Source organism: Poecilia mexicana, unplaced genomic scaffold, assembly GCF_051168715.1.
Source record: "Poecilia mexicana isolate PSO_F unplaced genomic scaffold, ASM5116871v1 scaffold_19, whole genome shotgun sequence".
Lineage (NCBI taxonomy): Eukaryota > Metazoa > Chordata > Actinopteri > Cyprinodontiformes > Poeciliidae > Poecilia > Poecilia mexicana.
Window position 1 is genome coordinate 13,938,532 of NW_028263388.1, and position 11,963 is coordinate 13,950,494.

An 11,963-nucleotide genomic window follows, 5' to 3' on the forward strand; every position below is an offset into this window, starting at 1 on the left:
GTCTACTAAAAAAATAAAAAAAATAAAAGATTAGGAATTAAAACTTTTGCACTCCTGAACTAAATCGTGCGTGTTATATTGTCTATGAGAGTTTTTACTTGATAAATTTGAAGAACATTTGCAAAGTTCTAAGAGCAGACATGAACAAGTTGTGATTTTCCACCTTATAGATACATGATAGATATTTTTGTGCATTCAATGCAGATTCATTTTATTATCATTCTCTAATGCTCGTTTTTAAAATCAAAATGACGTTTTAAGGGGGGTGCAAACTGTGGGTCCTCTGAAGAGTTTCTAACTGCTTTTATTCAAGAGGAAGTCTTTTAAAGTATTAATGTCACCTCAGCAGGCATTAGAATAATGTCTTTCCGTAGCAATGTCATTGTAAATAAATGTTCTCATGTGGTCTAACATTACTGCTCTAAGTCATACCCGTTGACCTCCATCAGTTAATTACAAAGTCAAGTTATCGCGACTTAAAGCGACTGAAGACCTGCTGCAGCCTCTGGACTTGCCCCTAGTAGTGCCTCTGCATGCACACCAAACACAAGTGGGCCAATTATTTCATTGCCATCACTGTAACACATGGCAGTGCTCTGTGTGTATGTGTGTGTGTGTGTGTGCGCGTGTTTCGGGATGGAGGCTAATCACACTGGTTTAGAGAGCCGCTGATGTGAACCAGATGAGGAACTGTACGGCAACCGGCAGAGCTGTAGGACCAAACCCGAGCGGGGCCGGGCGTTCTGTGAAACGACGGCATGTTGCACCCAGGGGGGCCGACAGAGTGACCCGTGCTCACTTTAAATCATCATCTGACAACAAGCGTGACAACCATCCAAATGATGGCAAACATGTTGATGGGATTTCCCTAAACTGTTTTTTTTTTTTTACTATGCATGAGAACTGTTTTAAACAAGAAATTTTTGCCATTTAAAAAAAAAAAAAAAAAGTTACAATAATGTTTTTGGAAAACCGTGGATCCGTTTTATATGAGCCGGGCTGCAGCAGCAAGCTTGGCCCTAGGCCCTCTTTGAGGCCTGGCTCAGCTCTGCGTGGCTTTTCTCTCGCCTGGCCGCAAAGTGCATTTCTCTCTCATGCGGCCCCTGACCTCTTGACGCATTTCCTGACCCAGGAAATAGAATTAACACCTCAGTCTGGGCTCCGGGGTCCGCCAGCCTCTCAGCCACAGCTGTGCGTCAGACCCTGTGGACTCATACAACGCCGGACCTTGAGAAGAAGAGCTTTTTTGCACTTTCTATTTTTACGTCTGTGTGTACCGTTTAAGACTTTCTGCTGCGCCACCTTCAGCCAAAAAAGGATATTTGACCATTTTTGGTTCTATTGCAAAGTCCCGGTTTTCTTAACATTTTTGTTTTCCAACACTTGTGTCATTTGATTATGTTTAAAGTCAGAAATGTCAATAAATATCTTCCCTAGTGTCATATTAAATCTGACAGATTCATTGCTAGGATATATATTTAACAGGTTAGCTAAACCTCCACTAAACCTCTTCCAAGCATGTACTATCATCCATTTATTTTCTATTTTTTAATCTTATTTCTCTTCTTTTTTCTTTTTTTTTTGCCTTAAATGTTCTACAGCGTTGTGAAAAAGAATTTGCCCCCTTGCTCATTTGTTCTGTTTTTGCTTCTCCGTCACATTTAGACATCTGAGGTCATCAAAAAATTATATCAGAAAAAGATAACTTTGGAAAGTACAAAATTATCATTTTATTCATGAAAGGAAAACTCTTTTAGAAGTCCACGATATGTGGCGTTAACATAACTCAGGATTTCAGATGAACATTGCCACCTCCGAATGAACAAAAAGAACAAATTGAAGGTTTTAGAGTGGCCTACGCAAAGTTTGAACCTACATTTTGGCTCATTCCCAGTTATTTTTTTCAGCATTGGAAGCTATGTCATGCTTCATACAAATACTACATCCACAACATCATAAGGTTCTTAAAAGCTAAACTGTGTGTCAACTGTTGTGGATCCCACCGGGGCCTGAAGTACTGTGTTATCTCAGTGTTTTTTAGAAGAGGAAGTCTGAGGACTCTTTTAAAGTAAAACAAGGGCAAATAGTCTGTTAAATATTTTAGTGAAACTATAAACAGAAGCGACGCATCCCGCAGCTCTGTACTGGCAGCGCTTTATCTGTTTTGTTCATTAGCCGAAGGCCTCAATCGAAGAAGGTGTGTTTCCACACATCCAGAGATTAGCCAGTTCCTGTCTTTAAGCACCCCATATGTTTGCGTTTTAGTCACACATTGCCAGTCTCATGGGAGCTCTTTGAAGCTCACTCCTCCAGAGCAGATCATAAAACAGGCGTATACGTAGTTTTTACAAAGTTGTATCCCAGAACAGTCCTACATCTCCCCGTCCCCCCACCTCCACCACGGCCAACGGCTCACTGCTTCCACCTTGCAACTCAAGTTTATTTACTCATTGGGAGGATCACTTGACTTTGACCATGTTTGACTTTTTAAAAAGCAGACAATTATTTATTTATTTTTTTTCCCCCTGCGTTTCTGTGTGGTACACTAATTGTTGTCATACCAAATCACTGACATTTCTGTACAAAGCAAGTGGAGCAATATCTGTTGCATGCAGACAGAAGTAGAAAAGAAGCCATGGCAGCTGGGTCTTTCCATTCCTGACCTTTATTTGCATCTGTGTGAGGCAAAAAAAAAAAAAAATAAATGTTAGTTCTTTTCCAAGCCACATGTGTATCTTTGCAGGTGTCTTGTATGTAAGAATTCCTAAACAGCCAAAACTGATAAATGCTATAGTACAAAATGCACTTTAGTTGTCCCTCACGTCTTGTACTTTAAGGAGAATAACATTTGTTTATGTGTCTTCATCAATAACATGCCTTTTCGTTCTGTCTGTCACAGTACTTTGAGGTGCCCTTTGACTCCAACATGAACCGAACAAAGAACCGTCCCCTCGTCAGAGGACAGATCAGGTACTTATTTCTCAATTTTTTTCCACATTGGACTTCTGCTTCTTACCTTTATTTCTCGTATTCTCTTAAAATTTACAGGTGTATCTCAATGCATCAAAATTTCATTGGAAAGTTATTTTGTCTCAGTAGTTCAACTCGAGTTAAACTCGGAATGGAATCAGTTTTAGGAGATTTTCCCTGTACTCTGTTGGTGAATTTTACATTTAGCACTTTAGCGCTTTTGATAACTTTGAAAACATTTCGTGCACTTGATTTCCCCTAACTATATATTTTTCCAGATTCATTCAAAAGTGCTAGTTTTCTTGACTGTCTTGTAAGCTTTTAGTTTGAAAAGATCATCTGCATTGAAGTTTTGGTTATCTATTGAAGTAGTTAGACGTTTATATTCAGGCTTCTATTTCGAAGACTATTTACGCAGTAGCTCCTTTTTCTCTCATCATGTTCTCCGTTTTTTCCCCCCCATTAACTTTATTTTAAACAAGAAACAAACAGGAACAAAATAAAACCAAGATACAAACATAAATACAATATTTAGATGCGTTATAGAACATGTCAAATATAATGTCAAAATTAAATTAGTGCTCAAGGGCTGTCGACGGCTAAGAGCAGAAATAATTTGAATTGAATTTAGCGCTTTTAGCAGCAGCTTCTGCTAAATACTGTGTTACTGTAGATCTTTGGCCTGTAAACTAATGTTTATTATCAGTGCTTTAGGATTAACACAACTAACATTTGTTTTATTAGCTTAATTAGCTTACTGCTAATGGAAATACTAAAATTCTGTACCTCAGACAATTAGCATAATGCATCAAACAAATAAAAAAAAGTAAGGATAGCCCACAGAAAAGTTTGTCCTTGTACTGTATTCACTCAATATTTGGTTGGGGCTCCTTTTGCATGAATTACTTCATCGATGCAGTTTGGCATGGAGGCCTGCGGTTGGTATGCATTAAGTCTTGTGTCTTTCGTCATCATCGAGTATAGTTATACATGGTCATTAAAGCAGATACTAGAACTTTTGGCAGTGTGGACTGGCACCAAGTCCTGCAAGAAAAATCATTATTTCCATAAAGCTTGTTAGTAAAGGGAAGCATAAAATGTTCTTCAGTTTCCTAATAGACAGCTGTGCTGACTTTGAACTTGGTTTAAAAAAAAAAATTAAAAATTAAACAGTGAACCAACACCAGCAGAGGACAAACTTTCTTAAATCATCATCATTGTGGAAGCGTCACACTGGCCTAGGACTGCATAATATATTGCAAATTTACTGTTGATGGATTAGTGCACAATATCCATATCTGGAAGAACTAAATCGATGTTAGCTAGTTACTAATGTACAGTACAAAGCATCATAAAAAGCGGTGGGAAAAGGTCAGTTCATTAACAAACTCCAGCTGTCTTGTTCATTGCCAAAACGATGGATGCTGATCAGAAACCACCTTTTCCATAAAACCTTGTTGTTGAGATAGAAATATTGATTTTTTTTTTTTTTTTATTATTGATTATTTCTTTTCTGGTTTTTAGGCTTTAGCTATACACAAGGAATGTGACAGTTGTTGTCGATGCCCCTGATACTTTCAGTCTGTTGTAACTCTTGAATGGGCTTTTGCTCCACAATCCTCTTAAGGCTTGTGGACCGTTTTTACTATCACACTTTTTTCCTTCCACTCAACTTTTTTTATTTTTAAACTTAGCACTCAGTGAAAAAACACTTTATTTTACAATCACATTGTCTTTTACTCTCCTTATGGAGGGTGTCTACGGCTGTCTGCTGGAAAACGGTCAAAATAACATGGGAAAAAAAATCTATTTTCAATTACCTGAAGCAAATTTAAATTTTCGATGATATTCTCTTTTGTACTGAGATGCACCTGTTTAACGGAACACTGTGTAGGAGGCGTAACATGCAGCCTTGTTTGGACTAGGCCACCCAGGTTCTGTTTAGTGTTTGGTGGTGAATTGTGACCAAAATGCGTTTGATGTCTATGTCTGGTGTGTTTGCAGTTAGATTTGCACTGATGACTGATGAATAGCTGTTTGCTGACTTATTAGGGTGTTGTAAGAGGAATAAACAGATGTGAGGAGTTAGTTGTGCCCTAACCCACAACTCTCTTGTTTAGATGTAAGATCACTTTTATAAACCTGTCGTGTTGCCTTTTGCCCACAGATTTTTCCCAGGGACTGGATACATATCAAGTTATATCTAAGCAGCTCATATTTAAGTAATCTGCACAAAAGTCCTAATGGGATATTTTCAGTGCTTACAGGTGGCCATGTAAAATATTTTGTTTGTGTAAACATTTTTCCTTGAACTTTTCTCTAACAAGAGAAGTTATTTATATATCTGTCTGCGAATCTGAGCAATCAGCCTTTCCTCCTTTGTGTCACACATGCAATGATGTGTGAAGACAAGAGAGCATATGGGTTGGCTGACGTTCCTGTCAAACAAGCCATTCTTTCGCCACATTCTATGGGTTTAATCTCAAAGTCAGAAGAAGTGTGGAAATTGCTTCAGCTATCTTGCACATCGGAACAGGCAAGGAAGAAATGTGGGAGAATATTTGTGTTGCGGGACCGTAATTCTCTTTACCGTTGTCTAAGTGATATAGATATGAAACACTACAAATAATTTGGTCTAATCAGATTTTTTTTTTTCTGTAAACAGACATCTGTCCAACAATCCATTCATCCAGCCGTCTGGGCAAAATCAGTGCATCTGGCTTTCTGTCCATGTGCCCATTGATGTCTCAATTTATTGCTAAAAAATTCATTTATTTATTGAGAGTTATTTCTTTCCATCCACCCATTCATCCATCCATCCATCCATTAATTCCACTCTTCTGTCTGAAACATAAACCCTCTTTGTTTTTTCTTCAGTGGCAGGAATATGGGTCATATTTTTATCTTGAAATTTTTCTCAAGCAAAGGAGTCTTAAAATCTTAGTCTGAAGAAACATCCCAGATCTGTTTTACCCTCCATCTTGACTTTAGGCTAACCGTTGCTGTCGGTTTGCTTCTAATCCATCTGTGCTTCTAAACTTAGCCTGCATGGTTTATACTGACCAGTGTTCTCCCACCTTTTTTAATTGCATTATATTTAGTTGCAAGTTTTAGAATTGTTTTGGATGTAGCTTAAGAGCAATTAGCAGCTTTTTGCCACGTAAACATCTTACACGTTTTCCGTGTTCTTGCTTCATGTTTGAATTTCAGGCCTTAATTGGAGCCAAACAAACTTGCCACCACTGCTTCCTCCTGATGTTTTAAATGATGATTTTTTTTTTCTTTTCCGTCTTCTTTTTGCTAAACTGTCAGCATCAGGCAGCAAACCCACCTCTGACCAAGTGACGCACCTCCTTCCCCGACCCCCAGCTGCTGTCAACAGCTCATAGGCAGCCTGAACGGCTCCACCTCAGGCCACATGAAGCAGCCACAACACCACTGATCACATTAATGCTCTTATCTCACTGCGTGGCCACCACACCAAAAATAAAGACCCTGTTTGCTTTTTGAAGAAGAGGCCTGCGTTTGGTCAAGATTTTAATCTCCCCTCTCTGTAATTTACGGATCAGTTGGTGCTGAATTTGAACCAGGCCTTACCATGGCTGCTGCTGACGAGGAGGAGAAGGAGGAGGAGGAGGAAGTTGTCTTCATCCAGCCATCAGGCTGAGCTGCTGCGGTTTTTCTCAGCCCGTTTTGATCTCTGGCACGCTCCTTCATCTCGCCGAGGCCACTTTTTTTTTTTCTTTTTTTTTTTTTTTTATCCCTGATGAGCTCTTATCAGATGAGTTTCCTCTTAAGCTCCCGTTTTGAGACGCAGCCATGCTGGCTCTTGGCCCCTGTGGGTCTGTTTGTGTCGGTGCTAAATTCGTGTGGCTCTCGTCGTCTTATCTTGTGTTTCCACAAGCTTGCGAAACTTTATCATCCTTTAGTTCCCAGGATAGCGATGGGCTCTTCCCTGAGCTCAAATCTTTGTAATTTAACTTTTCTTTTTAAGCTTTTGTCTTGTACGTGTTTATCTCGCTGATTTAACTGATTTGTTTTTCTTTCTTTTCTTTTCTTTTTTTTTTTCTCTTCTGTTCTTATCAGCCCGCTACATGCCGTGTCATTCGCTCTGGCCTGTGGCATTCCTGGAGTTGCTCTTCTCACGCTGGCAGTAAACCCCTTAACAGGCTTCCTGGGCGCCTTCAACATCTTTCTGTACACCTGCTGCTACACGCCGCTCAAGAGGCTCAGCATCGTCAACACCTGGGTGGGAGCGGTGGTCGGAGCAATACCCCCTGTGATGGGTTGGTGCGCTGCCACAGGCAGTCTGGATCCAGGTACGACCGGCACAAGTGTAACGCCTATTCTTTCCCCTCCTGGCTTTTCGAACAGCTCCTTTTCTTTCGAGTTTCATTGCTTTCAGAGACGCATTGATCGCTGGTTTCTCAGCAATGCTGCGAGTGTTCTCGTTTTCTGTCATCGTGTTTAACCAGAGGTTCATTGTGGTTTGAATAAATGGAAGATATGTTACTTCCAGCTAAGAAACGCTTAAGTGTGTCATTTAGAAGACATATCAAATGTGTCATATGTGGTTCAACATCGCTGAGAGACCCGACGGTCAGTTTTGTGCTGCATGTTTACGCTGAGCCTTCATTTTGCTTATGAAGGTTTTAAGGACAAAGAATTTAAATTGAATTTAAACAAAGCAGAATTTTTTATTGTGAAGTCATCTCTTCATTAATTCAAAGATTTATCCTAAAACTGCTTGAAGGGGTGAATTTCTGTAAAATTGACAAGGATTGATTCTTTAGTCCTTCAACCACTCAGCTGCTGTGCAAACCTCTTAGGTTGGACCTAACGCCGCCTTCGAGGACAAAAGCTCCTCCTCCGAACTGCAGTATCCAAGCTTGCTTGATTGTGCAATAAAATGATACTATGTGACTGGAAAACACAGAATACTGCCCCCTTAAAGCAAAGTCAAACATTTACATGATTGGTTCTTGATCTCAGTAGGTTCTGTAGTTCTGTTTGAACCCTCGACAGGATTTGGAAACCAAGTGACTCATTAGACCACACAAATGTTGACATGGTGGGGAGAGCGCGGTGAAAGTTTTCTTAGTTGTCTGTGCTTTTAAACTTCAGATTTCAGTCAAAGTTAACAACATTTACTGTCACCCAGAAGATGTTTCCTGAAAAAAAAAAACCAAAGGGGAAGAGAAACCCAGCGGGGAATTTGCATTTAATGTTTGGGTTTAAAAAGGTCGTCGTACGATGACATTAGTCAGACGTGTGTCTTCTGAAGGCCAAGTGCATTTTATCTTGATACAACATAAAATGATTGCATTGCGACATCTGGTATTCAAAGTTGGACAGTTATTTTATTTGATTTTGAATCCCTTCGTCTTCCCTCCTTGCCCTCCCCCCCACCAGGTGCTTTCGTACTGGGCGGCTTCCTCTACTGCTGGCAGTTCCCGCACTTCAACGCTCTCAGCTGGAACTTGAGGGAAGACTACTCGCGCGGCGGCTATCGCATGATGTCCGTCACTCACCCGGGCATGTGCAAGCGAGTGGCCCTGCGCCACAGCCTCGCCCTGATCCCGCTGACGACGCTAGCGCCCGCGCTGGACATCACCACCTGGAACTTCCCTGTCGTCTCCTTACCCATCAACCTGTACATCAGCTACCTAGCCGCCCGCTTCTACTACCAGGGGGACCGCAACAGCGCCCGCAAGCTCTTCTTCTGCAGCCTGTGGCACCTGCCCATGCTGCTGCTGCTGGCGCTCACCTGTAAGAAGTACAGTCGGAGTCCGGGGGACGCGGCGGCAGCGGCGCCTCTGACCCTCGTACCGTCTGCGAAATAACCGGGACCCTCCTTTTAACCGCAGTACTCCTGGGTGGAGAGATGTTTGCTGACGCACTGCTTTACAGAAAACACACCAAGTTGCAATCTTTTAATTGTGTGTTCTGTAGTTATGTATATTTATTCTTAAAGGGTCCCACCAGTTCTTGTGTCTTATATCTGACTGAGAAATGACTGTACTGTTTACACCGCTCTCACGGAAAGCCTCAGCCTCTGCAGCTCGTTAAGGTGGAAACCATGTTGTCACACAGGGTTTTTAGAAAGTGGTAAAACAGGACAGACGCGATGATGACATGTTACTTGACAGTAAATAAACCTCGTTTTCCTTTGAAACAAAAAAAAATGTGTATGAGGTTTAACTTCATAAACCTGCTTTAAGGGATCATTTATCCCCCTTTGGACAAAAGGGCAGCTATCCTCAACCAATAAATATAGAATGATTGTAACTATGTGCTCTGTGTCATGTGTGATGAACTCCTTGACGTCAAGCATGTAGCACACTCCTATCAAGCGGAAAAACAAAGCAGCTCATTAGGTGACGCTGCCCATTATATTTGGATTCAGGTTTCGGCTGTAAACCCCGATGGATACGCTCAGTTTAAGCTCAAATCGTCCGCTCTATTTAGCGGGCCACCCCTTACACCTGTCATTCAACATGTGCTCCATTTCCACCAAAGTTTTGGGTGTTTGGTTACATTTCCATCGCCGCACTCAGAGCCGCAGACAAGCGCCTCCTTACTCCCCCGTGCCCCCAGCGGTACCGCCACCCTCGCTCCATAAAAACCGGCAGGATTTAGCCTAGGCCGAGAGACGTGAAACGGCTCGATGTCCTCGTAAAGTGTCTGACCGGATGCGGAGTTTCATATCAGAGGGTGGGAGCGGAGCAGGCCCGAGCCAGCTGTTATGGCCGGATAAGAAGTATACGGAGAGGCAGAATGCTGTAGGGCACCTCAAAGGCTCGACGTGATGAGTCCTGACGGGGTTTATAGCGCGCGCGGGGGAATCTCCTTGTTTAGATCTACGTGTTGTGGTGTCGCTGCATATTTCTGGCTTGCACACGGGAGCTCAGAGCCATTCCTTTTGAGAAGTGAAATGTCTCTCCTACGCTGGTGGTAAGGTAAGATTTTAAATGATCAGTAAGAAGATGTCATTTTGAAAGCCTAAACTTCATCGACAACACAAAAATGCTTAAAAAAAAAGGCAACTTTAATGTATTTTTAATCAGTTTTTATAACACAAAGAAGTGAATACGTATGCCATGGGGGGGGGGAAGTGAGTTTAAAATGTTAAATTTATGAAATGCAGTCTCGATTATATGTGGAACATCTATGAGCACAATTAAGTTTTGCCACAGTTTCTCAGTTGAATTTAGGTCTGGACTTTGACTGGTCCATTCTTCCATTTATTAATTGCTTAGTTTACACCATGTAACTGTGACATGATGCTGCCACTACCGTGTTCCACTATGAGGATGGCGTGCTCAGGATGATGTGCAGTGTATGTTTCCTACGGAACTGTTTTATCTAAAGGCCAATAGTTTAGGTTTGGTCTTGCACATGCTTTCACATTTTCGTGAAAGCATGTGCAATATGCAAGTTTGTGGAAAAATTTCCAAGGGATGTGAATATTTTTACAAGCTTCTCAAGGTGAGATAAAAAAAAAAATAAACCGTTTTCCGTCCAATGGGGGAAACTAAGGTGCAACATGAAGAAATATGAAAATAAATTATTCATGTTCATAATAAAAAAAAGTTTTTGTTTTTTTTAAATGATGTTGAAATGAAGAATGATCAGATAAAGCCTTAGTAAATTCATTTGTGCTTTCATGTTAGCTTTAAAATCTTTAAATTGGTTTAGAAGGATTTCAAGCTGAGATATGTAAACTGTATAACTAAACAAAAGCAAAAAAAAAAAAAAAAAGATTTCCAGTATATTTAAAATATTTAATTTGAGTTAAATTTTCTGAATCCTTTAGTCCAAAACAAGCATTGTAGAACTTTATGAATAAAATGTGCAACTGTAAAAGCGACAAATCTGCAGATGTGTGGTAACATCAGCTGAGTTTCCAAACCGGATTGGAGCTTTAGGGAACTAAATAAAGGTGGAATGGTGATGCCATTATAAGGAAATGTTATGTGGCCAAACCACAACATTTCCAGTTCGATTCTTCAGTGCAAATCTTTTATGGCGACACGATGATCAAACCTGGTTTAAAAAACGTTCTGTTCCCACCAGGTTTAATCCCATTATTTCATTTTTAATTTTCCTATAGTGACTCAACAGAAAAGGTTTGACCCAGAAGAAACTATATTAAACAGACAGTGAAAGAAAAACACATTGAATTACTTATTTTCAGTTTGGAGATGGAGTAGAACTTTATTTTATTGAAGGGGTTAGGGGTGATTTCCTGCCACACTTTTCAGATTACATTTGTACAAAAATGCTGAAAGCAATGTGTTCTTTTCCTTCTACTTTCCACAGTTAAACACTGTTGATGTGATGGACCCATACGTCCTAGTTAAATGTTTTATCTTAATGTGTCGTTCTTCTGACTCAATAGTATTTTTTGTTGTTGCTGTTGTTGAGAAAATACACCTGAAATAAGAAAAAAACAATGAACCAGAATAGAAACATATCACACAATTATTCATGACCACAGTTTCAGATCATGCGCTTGCAGACTTATTTTGAAATTTAAAGTCGCATTTTAAATCAGCCACAGGAAACGTTTGCAGCATTGGCGGGTCACTGCTGTTTAATGCACGTTTGTCATGGGAAGTGGTGGTTAGGAACGAGAGTGAGAGAAATGAAGTTTTTACTTTAAAGATGATGATAAATTAATATTAAGTCAGTGCGCCAGGAAATGCAGAAAAGACATTTTAACTTTTAACTCTCAACACCTCTTTCTGTCTTCAGAAACATATAAACAGTGCAACAAATTTCCTGTCACATAAGCGATGTATCGATGTCCTGAAATATAGAAGTTTGGTTTATAAAAGTAAAGTTGGAATGATGACATAACATGAACAAGTAATAGATGTTAATAAAATGTTGTATTTGTCAGGGGCAAAGAAATTGAGACAATTGTCTTCCTTTGCTTTAATCAGCTAATTTTATATGTGTGTTAACTGGTAAATAAATACACTATCAAA

General features: G+C 40.2%; 1 protein-coding gene across 1 annotated transcript in view; it reads left to right on the plus strand.

Moving 5' to 3' along the window:
• cox10 (cytochrome c oxidase assembly factor heme A:farnesyltransferase COX10) overlaps positions 1 to 9,258 on the plus strand; it is a 32,563-nt gene extending 23,305 nt beyond the window's left edge. The window contains exons 5-7 of the mRNA XM_014970982.2: positions 2,900 to 2,970; positions 7,057 to 7,289; positions 8,383 to 9,258. Coding sequence (XP_014826468.2) covers positions 2,900 to 2,970; positions 7,057 to 7,289; positions 8,383 to 8,813 — 735 coding nt within the window. The 3' untranslated portion in view covers positions 8,814 to 9,258. The remainder of the gene's footprint in view (positions 1 to 2,899; positions 2,971 to 7,056; positions 7,290 to 8,382) is intronic.
• Positions 9,259 to 11,963: the final 2,705 nt, after the last annotated feature.